At 40.8% G+C, this 18,582-nt stretch overlaps 1 protein-coding gene across 5 annotated transcripts in view; it reads right to left on the bottom strand.

Annotated features, from left to right (window-relative positions):
* Positions 1–18,582, bottom strand: part of KIF21B (kinesin family member 21B) — a 768,527-nt gene that overhangs the window by 271,507 nt on the left and 478,438 nt on the right. For all 5 annotated transcript variants that reach the window (XM_056557611.1, XM_056557612.1, XM_056557613.1 and 2 more), the window contains one exon: positions 12,016–12,117. In XM_056557611.1, the coding sequence (XP_056413586.1) occupies positions 12,016–12,117 (102 nt within the window). The remainder of the gene's footprint in view (positions 1–12,015; positions 12,118–18,582) is intronic.

Genomic DNA, 18,582 nt, shown 5'->3' with positions numbered 1-18,582 from the left:
CTCAGAAGGGAGAGTGCACCATGTACATTTGAGGTGATTTGCACAGGGGTGGCTGATTGTTACAGCGGTTTTGACAAACGCAAAAAAAAAAAAAAACCCACATGTGACCCCATTTCGGAAACTACACCCCTCACGGAATGTAATGAGGGGTGCAGTGAGAATTTACACCCCACTGGTGTCTGACAGATCTTTGGAACAGTGGGCTGCGCAAATTAAAAATTTTGTACAGCCCACTGTTCCAAAGATTTGACAGACACCAGTGGGGGGTAAATGCTCACTGTACCCCTTGTTACGTTCCTCAAGGGGTCTAGTTTCCAAAATGGTATGCCATGTGGGTGTTATTTTGCTGTCCTGGCACCATAGGGGCTTCCTAAATGCGACATGCCCCCCGAGCAAAATTTGCTCTCAAAAAGCCAAAATATGACTCCTTCTCTTCTGAGCATTGTAGTTTGCCCGTAGTGCGCTTCAGGTCAACTTATGGGGTACCTCCATACTCGGAAGAGATGGGGTTACAAATTTTGGGGGGTATTTTCTGCTATTAACCCTTGCAAAAATGTGAAATTTGGGGGGGAAACACACATTTTAGTGAAATGTTTTTATTTTTTTTACGTATGCAAAAGTCGTGAAACCCCTGTGAGGTATTAAGGCTCACTTTATTCCTTGTTACGTTCCTCAAGGGGTCTAGTTTCCAAAATGGTATGGCATGTGGGTATTTTTTGTTGTCCTGGCACCATAGGGGCTTCCTAAATGCGACATGCCCACGAGCAAAATTTGCTCTCAAAAAGCCAAATATGACTCCTTCTCTTCTGAGCATTGTAGTTCGCCCATAGTGCACTTCATGTCAACTTATGGGGTACCTCCATACTCAGAAGAGATGGGGTTACAAATTTTGGGGGCTATTTTCTGCTATTAACCCTTGCAAAAATGTGAAATTTGGGGGGAAGCACACATTTTATTGAAATTTTTTTAAATTTTTTTTACATATGCAAAAGTCGTGAAACACCTGCGGGGTATTAAGGCTCATTTTATTTCTTGTTACGTTCCTCAAGGGGTCTAGTTTCCAAAATGGTATGCCATGTGTTTTTTTTTTTGCTGTTCTGGCACCATAGGGGCTTCCTAAATGCAACATGCCCCCCAAAAACCATTTCAGAAAAACGTACGCTCCAAAATCCCCTTGTCGCTCCTTCCCTTCTGAGCCCTCTACTGCGCCCGCCGAACACTTTACATAGACATATGAGGTATGTGCTTAGTCGAGAGAAATTGGACTACAAATAGAAGTATACATTTTCTCCTTTTACCCCTTGTAAAAATTCAAAAATTGGGTCTACAAGAACATGCGAGTGTAAAAAATGGAAAATGTGAATTTTCTCCTTCACTTTGCTGCTATTCCTGTGAAACACCTAAAGGGTTAAAATGCTGTCTGAATGTCATTTTGAATATTTTGGGGGGTGCAGTTTTTATAATGGGGTCATTTGTGGGGTATTTCTAAGATGAAGACCCTTCAAATCCACTTCAAACCTGAACTGGTCCCTGAAAAATTGTGATTTTGGAAATTTTGTGAAAAATTGGAAAATTGCTGCTGAACTTTGAAGCCCTCTGGTGTCTTCCAAAAGTAAAAACTTGTCAATTTTATGATGCAAATATAAAGTAGACATATTTTATATGTGAATAAAATAAAATAATATTTGGAATATCCATTTTCATTACAAGCAGAGAGCTTCAAAGTTAGAAAAATGCAAAATTTTCAAATTTTTCATAAAATTTTGGGATTTTTCACCAAGAAAGGATGCAAGTTACCAAAAAATTTTACCACTAAGTTAAAGTAGAATATGTCACGAAAAAACAATCTCGGAATCAGAATGATAACTAAAAGCATTCCAGAGTTATTAATGTTATTAAAGTGACAGTGGTCAGATGTGCAAAAAATGGCCGGGTCCTAAGGTGTAAAATGGCTGGGTCCTTAAGGGGTTAAAGTGGGAGAACTTGCACAATTGGTGGCTGACTAAATACTTTTTTCCCCCACTGTATTTGTATGTTTCTGGAAAAAGGCTTGCTGGGATTTGTAGTCCACGAACAAGGAGGTCTTTGTATGTGCCTGGTAAAAAGGCTGGCAAGGATTTGTGAGATTGGCAGGAGGCCCTTGAGACCTGTGTGTAGTTTTTGTTTATCCCTGTTAGAACTTTAACCTGTATCCAGACCTGTATTCTCATTTGTGTGTGTTTTGTATTCCACATTGGCAGGTCTCCTCATCCATTGCTTCTCTTGCTTTAGTCGTTGCTGTGTTTAGTTTTGCGTGATTCAGTACTAGTGTTTCCTGATCTGTATAGTGTTCTGCCTTCAGTTAACCTGTTTACTACCTTCATTTGTGGTAAACCACCTGCTCTTTTTAACCTGTTTAGCCATTACTTTCAAACCTGCTGTATATTGCTTTAGAAACATAGAATGTATCGGCAGATAAGAACCATTTGGCCCATCTAGTCTGCCATACAACCTGAATCCTATCAATAGTCCCTGGCCCTATCTTATATGAAGGATAGCCTTATGCTTATCCCATGCATGCTTAAACTCCTTCACTGTATTTGCAGCTTCCACTTCTGCAGGAAGGCTATTCCATGCATCAACTACTCTCTCAGTAAAGTAATACTTCCTGATAAAACTTTTAAACCTTTGCCCCTCTGATTTAAAACTATGTCCTCTTCTTTTAAATATGCTTTCCTCCTTTACCATGTTGATTGCCTTTATGTATTTAAAAGTCTCTATCATATCCCCTCTGTCTCTTCTTTCTTCCAAGCTATACATGTTAAGGTCCTTTAACCTTTCCTGGTAAGTTTTATCCTGCAAACCATGTACTAGTTTAGTAGCTCTACTCTATCTATATATTCTTCTGGAGATACGGTCTCAAGTACTGCGCACAAAATTCCAAGTGAGGTCTCACCAGTGTTCTGTACAGTGGCATGAGCACTTCTCTCTTTCTACTGCTTATACTGCTTTGGTCCGGAGGCTACCAGTATGCTGTATAGCTGCTGCTATATCTTCCTGATATCTGTTTTTCACTACTTTGCATTCCTGCTGTTATTTATTATCCTGGTTCCCTGCCCATTTGTTATAGTTTGTTAACCCTTCATACCGTGATCTGTTTCCCTGACCCCAGGACAGTTCTTGTTCAGGAGAGTTGATTGTTGACACATCTGCGCTGAGGAAATGGTCACAGCAAAAACAGTTGAGGGCTACAAAACAGGCTAACTATAAAGACATTCTTAGAACAAAATAACATTAATGCATACAGTATGTAGAAATATGGAATACCATCCCTTTCCCTTCATCCACCCATAGTCCTCTTCGCCTGCTTGGTTGAACTTGATGAACATATGTCTTTTTTTGAATGTACTAACTATGTAACTATGATATTACATTCCATGAAAAGTTATGGTCTTTGCATGTGCCTGGAAAAAGGCTGACATGGATTTGTGATATGGACAGGAGACCCTTGAGACCAGTCCATGGATGAAGGCTGTGCTTGATTTGCTGTGGAATTGTATAGCCTAAGTTTTTTTTTTTACTCATTGCTCACCCAGTCCAGTTGTGGAGGTTATTGTTATATGATAAGGCTTTTGGGATTTATTCTGCAGGATCTCTGGCTCCTACTGCTCACGAAAAATGTCTGTCTATTGTGTCTCTCTCCAGAATGGCAGCAGCTGTGAGCACCATGTCTTTAAGGGTATGTTCACACTGAGTAATTAGCACTGAATTGCACTGTGAATGGGTCTTCCGTGGACCCCTTCACACTGCGCACAATTCCGCCACTGAAATTGATCCGTGCAAAGAAAGAACATGTTTTTTAAGCGGTAGTCCATGAGCAACGCGTAGCCATCAATGGGGACAGTGCAGTACTGCGCGGTCCTACCGGCGAAGTATTTAGTCGGCGACCGCCAGATGGAATCTCCGCTCAGGGAATTCTGCAAGCAGAGACTCTGTTCGGGTTACTCAATGTGAACATACTCTAAAACTGTAAAAGTCAAACCCCCTTTGCTGTCTCCTAATAGCCTGGAAGCTGATTGACATTGAAATGCATGTTGACTAATGCCAGAAGTCTGTCCAATAAAACAGAGGAACTAAAGTGGTTGATGTCTGAGGAGAATTATGACATAGTGGGTATAATAGAGACATGGTTGGACGATAGCTGTGACTGGGCGGTCAATATACAGGGTCATAGTCTATTCAGGAAGGATCGGACAAAACAGAAAGGGGGAGGAGTTTGTCTTTATGTAAAATCCAGTCTCAAGGCCGCACAGCGGGAGGATATACGGGAGGGAAACGATAATGTGAAGTCATTTTGGGTAGAAATATATGGGGATAAAAATAAAAAATAAATTCTGAGGTTTGGGGTTTGTTATAAACGACCAAACACAATGGAAGAGGCAGAAGATCAATTACTGAGGCAAATAAACAAGGCAGCATTCCGGAACGAGGTGATAATAATGGGGGACTTTAACTATCCTGGTTTCTGACTACAGCTATAGACAATTATCTGTCCCAAATGGTGCAGGGCCCAACACAAGGGGGCGCCCTGCTAGACTTAATATTAATCCCTTAAGGACCCAGGACGTACTAGAACATCCTGGCACCCTGGGCTTTAAGGACCCAGGACGTACTAGTACGTCCTGGTGTTTCTCCGGTCTCTGCCGCGCCCTGGGCAGAAGCGGATGCCTGCTGAAATGCTTCAGCAGGCATCTAGGGCAAACGCCAAGGGGGGCCATGTAGGCCCCCCATGTCGGCGATCGCCGCAAATCGCTAGGGAGAAATCGCCCCTGCGATCGGCGGCGATACCGGGCTGATCGGGTCTCTGGGACCCGATCGCCCGGTAATTTTGCATGATCCCGGCTATCACAGACAGCCAGGACCATGCTAAAGTATAGGAGCGAGGTGGCAAGCCTGTCACCTCCTCCTATCCCCTGCGATCCGTCGGTTAGTTAACCAACCAATCGCAGGGGGGGGGGGGGGTTACTTCCTCCCGCCCTGCCCGGCCCCTGGAAGTCCGGAGAGGATGGGAGGAAGACCGGAGGACGCACCGGGGGACGGGGGAGTGCTGGGGACCGGCCCCGGTACTTACCTCGTCCCTGAAGACCCGGATCCCAGCGATGAAGACAGCGGCGGCGGTGACAGGTGAGTGGATCTTCAGCCACGGTCGGGCCCTTTACAGCAATGCACATCGCCGTAAAGCGACATGCATTGCTGTAATGGGACCCTGTATACTACAACTCCCAGCATGCCCAGCCAGCCCTTGGCGTCTGGGCATGCTGGGAGTTGCAGTTTTGCAACATCTGGAGGTCCACAGTTTGGAGACCACTGTGCCCTTCCAGATGTTGCAAAACTACACATCCTCAGCATGCCCTTACTGTCCAGGCATGCTGGGAGTTGTAGTTTTGTAACATCTGGCCCTTCAGATGTTGCAGAACTACAACTCCCAGCATGCCTGGACAGTTTTGGCATACTGGGAGTTGTAGTTTTGCAACATCTGGAGGGCTACAGCTTGGACGCCACTACACAATGGTCCCCAAACTGTTCTCCTCCAGCTGTTGCGTAATCACTACTCCCAATATGCCCTTCGGCTGCCTGGGCATGCTGGGAGTTGTGGTTTTGCAACAACTGGAGGCACACTGGTTGGGAAACATTGTCTGTTTCCTAACTCAGTGTTTCCCAACCCGTGTGCCTCCAGCTGTTGCAAAACTATAACTACCAGCATGCACTGATAGACCGTGCATGCTGGGAGTTGTAGTTTTGCAACAGCTGGAGGTTCCCCCCCCCCCCGTGAATGTACAGGGTACATTCACATGGGCAGGGGGCTTACAGTGAGTATCAGGCTGCAAGTTTGCGATGCAGCAAATTCGCTGTAATCCCCCGCCCGTTTGACTGTACCCTAAAAACACTACACTACACTAACACAAAATAAAATAAGTAAAAAACACTACATATACAGATACCCCTACACAGCCCCCCTCCCCAATAAAAATGAAAAACGTCTGGTACGCCATTGTTTCCAAAATGGAGCCTCCAGCTGTTGCAAAACAACAACTCCCAGTATTGCCGGACAGCCGTTGACTGTCCAAGCATGCTGGGAGTTTTGCAACAGCTGGAGGCACCCTGTTTGGGAATCGCTGGCGTAGAATACCCCTATGCAAATCCCTAATTCAGTCCTCAAATGCGCATGGCACTCTCACTTCGGAGCCCTGTCGTATTTCAAGGCAACAGTTTAGGGCCACATATGGGGTATCGCCGTACTCGGGAGAAATTGCCTAACACATTTTGGGGGGCTTTTTCTCCTTTCACCCCTTCTGAAAAGGGGAAGTTGGGGTCTACACCAGAATGTTAGTGTAAAAAAAAAATTTTTTTTGCACTAACATGCTGGTGTTGCCCTATACTTTTCATTTTGACAAGAGGTAAAAGGGAAAAAAGCCCCCCAAAATTTGTAATGCAGTTTCTCCTGACTACGGAGATACCCCATATGTGGGCGCAAAGTGCTCTGGGGGCGCACAACAAAGCCCAGAAGGGAGAGTGCACCATGTACATTTGAGGTGATTTGCACAGGGGTGGCTGATTGTTACAGCGGTTTTGACAAACGCAAAAAAAACAAAACCCCACATGTGACCCCATTTTGGAAACTAAACCCCTCACGGAATGTAATGAGAGGTGCAAAGAGAATTTACACCCCACTGGTGTCTGACAGATCTTTGGAACAATGGGCTGTGCAAATTAAAAATTTTGTATAGCCCACTGTTCCAAAGATATGACAGACACCAGTGGGGGTAAATGCTCACTGTACCCCTTGTTACGTTCCTGAAGGGGTCTAGTTTCCAAAATGGTATGCCATGTGGAGGTTATTTTGCTGTCCTGGCACCATAGGGGCTTCCTAAATGCGACATGCCCCCCGAGCAAAATTTGCTCTCAAAAAGCCAAATATGACTCCTTCTCTTCTGAGCATTGTAGTTTGCCCATAGTGCACTTCAGGTCAACTTATGGGGTACCTCCATACTCAGAAGAGATGGGGGTTACAAATTTTGGGGGTATTTTCTGCTATTAACCCTTGCATAAATGTGAAATTTGGGGGGGGGAAACACACATTTTAGTGAAAATAATTTTTTTTTTTTTACATATGCAAAAGTCGTGAAACCCCTGTGGGGTATTAAGGCTCACTTAATTCCTTGTTACGTTCCTCAAGGGGTCTAGTTTCCAAAATGGTATGCCACGTGTTTTTTTTTTTTTTTGCTGTCCTGGCACCATAGGGGCTTCCTAAATGCGACATGCCCCCGAGTAAAATTTGCTCTCAAAAAGCCAAATATGACTCCTTCTCTTCTGAGCATTGTAGTTTGCCCGTAAGGCACTTCAGGTCAACTTATCGGGTACCTCCATACTCAGAAGAGATGGGGTTACAAATTTTGGGGGGTATTTTCTGCTATTAACCCTTGCCAAAATGTGAAATTTGGGGGGAAACACACATTTTTTTTACATATGCAAAAGTCGTGAAACACCTGTGGGTTATTAAGGCTCACTTAATTCCTTGTTACGTTCCTCAAGGGGTCTAGTTTCCAAAATGGTATGGCATGTGGTTTTTTTTGTTGCTGTTCTGGCACCATAGGGGCTTCCTAAATGCAACATGCCCCCCAAAAACCATTTCTGAAAAACGTACTCTCCAAAATCCCCTTGTCGCTCCTTCGCTTCTGAGCCCTCTACTGTGCCCGCCGAACACTTTACATAGACATATGAGGTATGTGCTTACTCAAGAGAAATTGGGCTACAAATACCAGTATAAATTTTCTCCTTTTACCCCTTGTAAAAATTCGAAAATTGGGTTTACAAGAAAATGCGAGTGTAAAAAATTAAGATTTAGAATTTTCTCCTTCACTTTGCTGCTATTTCTGTGAAACACCTAAAGGGTTAAAATGCTGACTGAATGTCATTTTGAATACTTTGGGGGGTGCAATTTTTATAATGGGATATTTTATGGGGTATTTCTAATATGAAGACCCTTCAAATCCACTTCAAACTTGAACTGGTCCCTGAAAAATAGTGAGTTTGAACATTTTGTGAAAAATTGGAAAATTGCTGCTGAACTTTGAAGCCCTCTGGTGTCTTCCAAAAGTAAAAACACGTAAATTTTATGATGCAAACATAAAGTAGACATATTGTATATGTGAAAAAAATAAAAAAATATTTGGAATATTCATTTTCCTTACAAGCAGAGAGCTTCAAAGTTAGAAAAATGCTAAATTTTCAACTTTTTCATCAAATTTTGGGATTTTTCACCAAGAAAGGATGCAAGTTACCACAAAATTTTACCACTATGTTAAAGTAGAATATGTCACGAAAAAAACAATTTCAGAATCAGAATGATAACTAAAAGCATTCCAGAGTTATTGCTTCTTAACTGGGCGTTTCCTGAGACAGGTGTCATCAGAGAAGACAGACAGAAAAGAACAACCTTAACTTCAGAAGCTCATAAGTACTGAAAGGATTAAGATTTTTTAATAGAAGTAATTTACAAATCTGTTTTACTTTCTGGAACCAGTTGATATATATAAAAAAGTTTTTGCCTGGAATACCCCTTTAACCAACAGACCTGATGGAGTAACTAATGTGCAGGTAGAAGGACACCTAGGAAATAGTGATCATAATATAATACATTATAACTTGTTCTTCAATAAGGGAATCTTGCGAGGGGCCACAAAAACAATGAACTTTAGGAAGGCAACGTTTGATCAACTCAGAGAAGCCCTTAACAATATAAAACAGGATAATGTCCTCAAAAACAAGAATACTGACACTAAATAAGAATTTAAAAAAAAATTCTTAAAAATATCTTAAATTCTCACTGTAAGATGTATGTACTTTATGGGAATAAAAGAGTCAAGAATAAAAGAAAACCAATATGGATGAATACAAATGTTAAGGGGGCAATAAATGACAAAAATAAAGCATTTAAACTACTAAAAGAGGATGGCAGTGAAGAAGCATTAAAAAGCTATAGAGAAAAATGTAAAATATGTAAAAAAAAACCAGATAAAAGCCGCAAAAATAGAGACAGAAAGTCTCATTGCCAAAGAGAGTAAAACTAACCCCAAAATGTTCTTTAACTCTATAAATAGCAAGAAGGTTAAAAATGAAAGTGTTGATCCTTTAAAAAAAAAAACGATAAAGAAGAAATTATAAACGGGGATCAGGAAAAAGCAAATATATTAAACAAATTCTTCTCCACTGTATTCACCGAGGAAAATGAAATGCCAGGTGAAATACAGCAAGATAAGTAAACTCCCCAGGACAGGTCACCCGTCTAACCCAGGAAGAAGTACAGTGCCACTGTCAGAACCTGCAGGGTTAATGAGTTCTGACAGGTTCTTTATTTATTTGGTTTCCGGGTTACAGCCTGCTGTCTGGCTGGTCAGCTGACTGACTGAGCAACTGTGGACTACCTATTTAACCCAGCAGTTGGCTCTCATTCAGCATCTGTGAAACAGTCTTTTGACTTCAGTAGCTAGCATGTGTTCCCTGTGTCTTTTGTATTACCCGGCATCCTGGACTTCTGGCTTCATACTTGACTTCCCTCTGGTTATAGCGATTTGGTACTTCTGTCTTCTCCTGGCTTTGACGCGGTTTGTGGACTCAGACTTTTGTGTGTGTGTCTAGTTTTATTTTGTTAGGTTGCCTTTATCCCACTGGTCCTGGACTTTGACAGTTTCTTTGTATTTAATTGTGTTGACATTTACTCCCCTCACGTATTCAGGAAGGGACTATCTTCGTGGTTACGGACCTGTCGGTAAGGCAGGTACGTAAGTAGACAGGGATAGGGGAGCTGGCAAGATAAGGGTGCATTCCTTCCCTGCCCAAACGTGACAGTCGCCTACAAAAAAATGGGAGAACACTTGGGACGACTAACGTGGAAAAGGACTAAGAAGTCTTAATTAACAGTAAATTTAGCTGTAGTGATCAGTGTCGGGCAGCTGCTGCCAAGGCTAATAAAATCATGGGATGCATCAATAGGGGAATAGATGCCCACGACAAGGAAATAATTCTACTGCTGTACAAATCACTAGTCAGACCACACATAGAATACTGTGTACAGTACTGGGCACCAGTGTACAAGAAAGATATAGTGGAGCTGGAGAGGGTTCAAAGACAGGCAACCAGAGTAATACGGGGAATGGGAGGACTACAGTATCAAGAAAGATTTTCAGAATTGAAGTTATTTAGTTTAGAAAAAAGAAGGCTTAGGGGAGACCTAATAACTATTGTGAGACAGTGACAGGCAGAGTTATTGAGGGAATGTATATTTCTCCTAGGATGCTCTCCTATGCTGCTTTAGGCAGCTTGTGGACAGATACGTGTCACCGAAATGCCTGGGTTTCGGTGAAGGAAAACCGAAGTTATGTGTGTCAGTGATACTATGTTACTGGCACATTCTAGTTGTAGTATAGCGTATCCAACCCGCTTAATCCGGGTCGGTTTTTCCTGGAGTGACCAAGTGCCGGGTGGGAGGTCACTCCCACATACCAGGTGAGGCTGATTGCAGGCTCCATAAACCTGGGTCTGCTGGCCTGTGTGCGGCTGCTGGAATGCTAAGAACCATGATGTAAGTGCCCGTGGTCTACTGTTTTGTTTCACGTTCGGGGGCACCTAGTGTGTCTCTAGTATAGTTAGCGTCGTACCTTGTTTAGTCAGAGCTCAGCCGAGCAGGTATTTATTTTGTATGTTTGGCCTGATGTTAAGGCCGTATTATTGTGTTGACACTTAAAATAAACACAGGCACAGCCTGGACTTGGACTTTACCTACAGTGCCCTGTCTCTACTTGTGAAGCCCAGGCTGCCAAGAGACATTTGATGCTGTCCCTCTCACACTATGTATAAATATATCAGGGGACAATTCAGAGATCTCTCCCATGATCTATTTATAACCAGGACTTTATCTATAACAAGGGGGCATCCTCTACATCTTCTGCGTCTTGAGGAAAGAAGGTTTCTACACCAGCACAGATGGGGGTTCTTTACTGTAAGAGCAGTGAGACTATGGAACTCTCTGCCAGAGGAGGTGGTCATGGGGAACTCTGTAAAAGAATTGAAAAGGGGTCTGGATGCATTTTTGGAGAGTAATAACATTGCTGGTTATGTATACTAGATTTATAGGGACAGAATGTGATCCAGGGATTTATTCTAACTGATACATTTGGAGTCGGGAAGGATTTTTACCTCTAGTATGAGTTTTTTTTTTTTGCCTCCCACTGGATCAACTTAGTAGGGACTCATTAGGAATATTCAGTACTAGTGTATCCTGATCTGTATAGTGTCCTGCCTTCAGTTAACCTGTTTACTACCTTCATTTATGGTAAACCACCTGTTATAACTCTTTTTAACCTGTTAAGCCATTACTTTCAAACCTGCTGTATATTGCTTTGGTCCCGAGGCTACCAGTATGCTGTATATCAGCTGCTATATCTTCCTAATAGCTGTTTTTTACTACTTTGCATTCCTGCTCTTATATATTATCCTGGTTCCCTGTCCATTTGTTACAGTTTGTTAACCCTTCATACCATGACCTGTTTCCCTGACCTCAGGACAATTATTGTTCAGGACAGTTGATTGTTGACACATCTGCACTGAGGAAATGGTCACAGCAAAAACCGTTGAGGGCTTCACAACAGGCTAACTATAAAGATATTCTTAGAACAAAATAACATTAATGCATACAGTATGTAGAAATATGGAATACCATCCATTTCCCTTCATCCACCCATACTCCTCATCTTCACCTGCTTGGTTCAACTTGATAAACATATGTCTTTTTTCAAATGTACTAAGTATGTAACTATGATATTACATTCCATGAACAGTTATGGAAATCTGATCATGTCCAGGGCCAGCACCCTCTTTTCAAATGCCAATACAAACACCAGTACCTGCCTCCCAGAAAGAATCTATACAGGCAGAAAACTTTTTGTTTTATGAATTCCCGTACACAGCTTTAATCACCTTCTCTATAGAAGCTCGAAGAAAATTGTCAAGAAGATGGCGTGCTTCTGCCAGAGAACACGAACTTATAACAGCTGAGGTATCTGTGGAGTCCAGTTCTTCCTATAAAATGTGAAAATAAACATATTAAAAAAAAGAAACATTTGCAATACGTCTTGATACAACAATCAGCTATTATGCAGACCTACAGTATGCATTCTTATGGTAACAGACATTCTGATCATGCAGTCATACTCCTTTCTATCTGACCCGTTAATTGAACCGAAATGGATAAGGGAATATGACTGCATAATGAGATTACACAGTTTGTTTACAGTCTGTTACCATAGAGATATTGGTTTCTCCATGAGCTCTAGATATGAAAGGGTAGGAAAGTTTTATCCAAAAATGAAAAATGCTAAAATAATAGCCTTTGAGTAAAGATGCTAAAACAAATTGTAAAAATGTTATACATTTTATATTACAGTAGTTTGGAGTAATCTTATTTGTCCGGTGATGCAGCTGCAAAATCAAAGAATGTAGCAGAATCTTGTAATGCCTTTTTTGTTGGACTAAGTTGGGCCATTAATTTTCCAGCTATAGGACCATAGACTACGTAGATATGGATGAGAAAGGGGTGAGGGGTTAGAGCAGAAGTGATTATGGTAATGAAGCAGGACATGGTGAGATACAGGAGAGAGAAGATAGTCCAGCACAAGTTATAAGAAGTTTTGATAATGGGCTAAGAAGCTCAAATCCACATTGATTCCTCCATTCGTGCAATCATTTTGGCTTCAAAGTCTACCTTTCTTGTGTGTTTTTAAAAATTTCTCTTTGTACCTGCATTGTAACTCCTTCTTGCCCAGTGTTAATCCTCGGCATCATCCATGGCTCCGCGATAGTGAAAGCCTGCCTTAGATAGGCTTTAGCAATCGAGCGCCAACAACATAGACCAATATAATGCAATATTGATCTATATAAGCCATCTAACGATGGCTTATGATAGGCATCAGGGGGCAAAAAAAGTGCAATAAAAAGTTTTTAAAAATATAACCCTCCCCCATATAAAAACTTTAATCGCCTCCCTCTTTTGCAATTTTTTAAATAAAACATTGTAAAAAAAATAAATTAACGTATTTGGTATTGCTGTGTGCGTAATTGTCCAAACTATTAAATAATTACATTCCTGATCCTGCACAGTCAATGGCGTTAACACAAATAAATTCCAAATGACAAAACTTCTGAGATTTGGTCACATCATATCTCTGTGATCAAAATGCCCTATTTCACCAAAGCAAAAGAAAAAAAACCCTAACACAACTCCATAGTGGTGTCAATTAGCACAGGTACTACTACTCCTATCCTGGAACAGTGTGTTCCATGCTGGGAGTAGTAGTACTACCTAAAAAATGTAAAAAGAAAAAAAGTGAAAAACACACACACAACATTTTTATTATTGTCGGCTACATTTTTTGTGCCCTGCCCGCACACATACATTGATCTCTGTTTAAAAATTTATAAAAATGTCATTATAAAAAAGATACATTTTGTAAATACAATTTTTTCCATCACTACTGTATCTTTTCTGTTTTTGCACTTTTATTTTTTCTTCCTTACCTTTTAAAAATTATAACCCTTTCAATTTTGCACCTAAAAATACATATGATGGCTTATTTTTTGTACCACCAATTCTACTTTGTAATGACGTCAGTCATTTTACCCAAAAATCTATGGCGAAATGGAAAAAAAAATTATTGTGCAACAAATTGGAAGAAAAAACACCATTTTGTAAATTTTGGGGGATTCCGTTTCTACGCAGTAAATTTTTCAGTAAAAATGACACCTTTTCTTTATTTTGTAGGTCCATACGATTAAAATGATACCCTACTTTCATAGGTTTGATTTTGTATTACTTCTGAAAAAAACTACATGCAGGAAAATTTATACATTTAAAATTGACCTTTTCTGACCCCTATAACTTTTTAATTTTTCCATGTATGGGGCGGTATGAGGGCTCTTTTTTTGCGTAGTGATCTGAAGATTTTACCGGTACCATTTTTGTTTTGATCAGACTTTTTGATCGCTTTTTATTCATTTTTTTTATGGTATAAAAGGTGACCAAAAATACGCTATTTTGGACTAATTTTTCTGCGTGTACGCCATTGACCGTGCGGTTTAATTAACAACATATTTTTATAGTTCGGACATTTACACACGCGGCAATACCACATATGTTTATTTTTATTTACACAGTTTTTTTTAAATGGGAAAAGGGGGTGATTCAAACTTTTATTAGGGAAAGGGTTAAATGATCTCTATTAACTTTTTCTTTTAACTTTTTTTTGCAGTGTTATAGCACACACTGATCTTTTACACTGCTCACTGCAAAGCCATAGCTGTGCATTGATCAGTGTTATCGGTGGTTGATTGCTCCAAGCCTGAAATCCAAGCTTGAACAATCAATCGCCGTTCGGACACGCAGGAGGCAGGTAAGCCACCCTCCTGCTGCGTCCTAGCTGATCTGGACATCGCGATTTTATCGTGATGGTCCCGATCAGCAAGACTGAGCAGCCAGGATGCTTTAACTTTCACTTTTAGACACGGCGATCAACTTTGATCGCCGAGTCTAAAGAGTTAATGCCGGACATCAGCCCGATCAGCGATGTCCGGCATTAGCGTGGGTATGTCATACCCACCGGGTATGACACACGCTCACCTCGTGAGCGCGCATTATAACTGGGGACGCGCATATGGACGTTCATAAACGTCCATATGCGCTAAGGGGTTAATGGTACCTTATGAAATTTTATTAAAAAAGATATCTCCATCCCTTTTTTGGATCGTCTAAAAAGAATAAAAAATGCAGGCAAAAATGCCAAAGTTAAAACTCACATGGCGTTTTTCTTGGTGTTTTTTCACTCCCATAGACTTCTATGGGAGAACTTGCAGCAGGGAACAGAACAGAGCCCTAGTGGATGTTTTTTTCAATCACACTAAAACATATAGAAGGAGATTTATCATTCTTTTCAAACGTATGGCTTTTATATGACAATTATTTTTTTACTTTCTTTTGCTTACATGCGATATATTTATGAAATAGTCACACAACCTTGATAAATAGATCACGCATAAGCAAAACCTGGGAAACCCGCTTACAAAAGCATTTTTAAAGCAGAAAAGTTTTCCCTTATGTTAATAGCCGAAGTTATCTACCCTTTATTACCAGTGGCGTTGCTAGAGAGTGATGGAGGGGGGGCATACCGCATCGGGTGACACCCTGACTGGCCTGCCTGGCACTAAATAGCTGCACTCCAGCTATCCCGCAACAACCCATCCACTCTCCTCAGAAATGAAAAAAATATTAAAAACATACTATGCCGCACAATGAATATCCATACTCTGGAGGCTTTTTTGTTTAATTTTGAGCCCACATTTTGTGACGTTGGTGGGCGGAGTCTTGCGTCGCTGCGCTGAGGCCGGAGTTTACATCAGGAAGGAAGACAGCCCAGCACCAACAGGCACATAAGCAATAGTAAAGCCACAAAAAAAAAAACAGCTCGGTATGTTACCGACCCCAAAATGTGCATGAAGCTCTATTACTATGGATATTTCTTTTTTTTTTTTAAGGAAAAATGTTAGTGCCACATATGGGTATTTACGTAGTCTGTAAAATTTCTTACACAATATTTTTTTGCCTTATTCTATTTTAACACAACATTAATTTAAAAATGTTGTGATTTAGTGGGTACGCCAGCATGTACGTCTCCTAAAATTAACAAGGTGTGCAGTGTGTATTTTCAACCTTAAAATTAATAGTTATTAGTTATATAATAAATGTTTTCTATAATTGACATTAATGTAGAAGCTTTGTTTCATGATGCAGAACAAGAACAGTTGTTAAAGTGGGTGTTAAAGGGGTTATCCAGGGAAAAACTTTTTTTTTATATATCAACTGGCTCCAGAAAGTTAAACAGATTTATAAATTAGAAAAAAGTAGAAAAAGGCCAGCACGGCTGAATGAAATCTTCAAAACTTTATTCACGAATCCTCGTTAAAAACCTTCATGGTGGCAGAAAGACACGGACATATACAAAAGTAGAAAAATTGCACATGGAAAAACAGTCCCAAACAAGGCTGACGCATTTCAGGTTGCTATACCCTTACTCATAGCTTGCCAATACTCAAATGAGAATGCCTTATATACTACAAGGCCATCCCTTCCATTAGGAAGGGGAGGGACATCTTATTTCAGTGTGCAATCCAACACAAGTAAAACCAGGAAAATACATGCATAATTAAAAAACTCACATATAAAATCCAATGGGACTATATAACAGCTATGAGAAACAAAACCAGTGATGGACTTTTTAGTAATGTAGTATTAAGTCCGTCTTGTTATTCAGACCATGCGGATATGTGCAATTCAACAAGTAAATCCACATAATCTCTCTATTATGAAGAATGCGTATAAGATCACCTCCTCTTTTACTTCTTTTGATTTTTTCAATGCCATAAAAACGCAAGGACGATATGTCTGAATTATGTTTAAGAAAAAAATGTTTTGAGACATTAGACATGCTAGGTATCAAAGGACCTGCAGCATGCCTGATATGTTCCTGCATTCTCTTTTTTAAGGTGCGTTTAGTGCTACCTACATAATCCATTTTGCAAGTAGTGCAGGTGACTCTATATATTATGAAGGTACTATCACAGTTAATAAACTCGCGAATCATATAGATTTTACCATCTATTGTACCTTCTATTTTATTGCCCTTTGTTGCATAGGGGCACACCACACACCTTGCGTTACCGCACTTATGAAAGCCTTTAATTTTCAGCCAGGTTGACTGCTCCTCCTTTACACAAACCATACTAGGAACAAGCAGGCTCGATAGAGTTGGAGCACGTCGGGCAGAAAACCGGACCCATGGTTTGATGATTTCTCCTACTACTGGATCTGCTGCCAGTAGAGGTAGATGTTTGTTCACAATCCTTTTGATTTCATTAAATTCCATACTATAAGTGGTGACAAAAGTCACTTGATCATGAGTACTGGAATATTTCCTACCTGTTAAAAGGCTGTTGCAGTCCATATGATCGACCCGAGCCAGGGCTTTGTTCAGGAGCCAAGGGGGATATCCACGCGCTGTCAAGCGGGTGCAGACCCTTTCGGCTTCCCTCTGATACACTTGTGATGAGGAACTGTTCCGTTTCATACGGATCAATTCACCAACTGGTATGGCAGAAATGGTATTCTTAGCATGGCAAGAATCAGCTCTTAAGATAGTATTGCCCGTAATATCCTTACGGTAAGGTTCTATTTCTACTTTTCTTGTTATGGAGTTACCCCGCAACAACAGATCCAAGAAGGGAACCTCCTGTTTGCTGTATGTGTACGTAAATGTCAAATTACAATGATTATCATTCATATATTGTATGAATGCAAATGCCTCCTTTGGATCGGATTTCCAAACCATAATCACGTCGTCCACATACCTCCCGTACCATGAGAGGCATGTGGAAAACCGATTCTGATCACAAAAAATGAAGTGCTCCTCCCACCAAAAAACATAAAGGTTGGCTAACGCAGGTGAAGATTTGGCCCCCATTGAGGCACCCGTGCGCTGTAAATAAAAATCCTTGCCAAACAAAAAGTAATTGTGCTTCAAAACATAATCCACCACCTCTATAATAAATTGCTTTAAATCAGAAGAATAATCTGAAAAACGATCCAAGATTTCCAAAATGGCAACCAGAGCCAAATTTTGGGGGATGCATGAATAGAGCGACTCAATGTCGCAGGTAATCCACGACAGAGAGTCGCTCCATGTGAATCCATCCATAATACCTAGAAGATGTTTTGTATATTTGATGTAGCTTGGACAGAGGTTTACAATGGGTTGGAGAACAGAGTCCAACCACTCACACACATGTTCATTTAGAGAACCGATCCCCGCTACGATGGGACGCATCGGCAGCGGGAATCGGTTCTTGTGCAATTTTGGTAGTGAGTGGAAGATCGGCAAGATTGGCGCCGGCACGAACATATAGTCCACTTCCTTCTGTGTTAAAATGGATCTTGACCTTCCCTCCTCCAGGAGTACTTTCAAATCCTTTTTAAATGTCTCAGTGGGATCCCCACGAAGTTTGAGGTAAGTGTCCTCATCTGACAAAAGATTTCTATTTAGTTCCACGTAAAGTCCAGTATTAAGGCATACAATTGACCCGCCTTTATCGGCAGATCGAATAGTTAAGTCCTTGTTTTCTTTTAGTTTTTTAATTGCGTTAGTTTGTTTCTTGGAGAGATTATTATGTTTTACTTCAGCTGATGCTTTTGCTTGTAAAGTTATTAGATCCTTCATAATTAAATCCTGGAACCGATCAAAAATAGGAGGCCTAGTTTGTACTGGATAAGACCACTGCTTGCTAACGTGCATAGATCCCTGTATGCCATTTGATCAGAAAGGGTCCGCATAACTGGTAGCTCTGTACTACTTTGTAAAGGTAACTGCTCGACAATGTTTGAAGGTTCGTTATCTTGAAAAATATTATCTTCTATTTCATTTTTGAAAAAATGTTTCTTTACAG

This window comes from Hyla sarda, chromosome 2 (genome assembly GCF_029499605.1).
Source record: "Hyla sarda isolate aHylSar1 chromosome 2, aHylSar1.hap1, whole genome shotgun sequence".
NCBI classification, from domain to species: domain Eukaryota; kingdom Metazoa; phylum Chordata; class Amphibia; order Anura; family Hylidae; genus Hyla; species Hyla sarda.
Note: the sequence above shows the minus strand (reverse complement) of the source record. Positions and strands in the feature narration are given on the sequence as shown.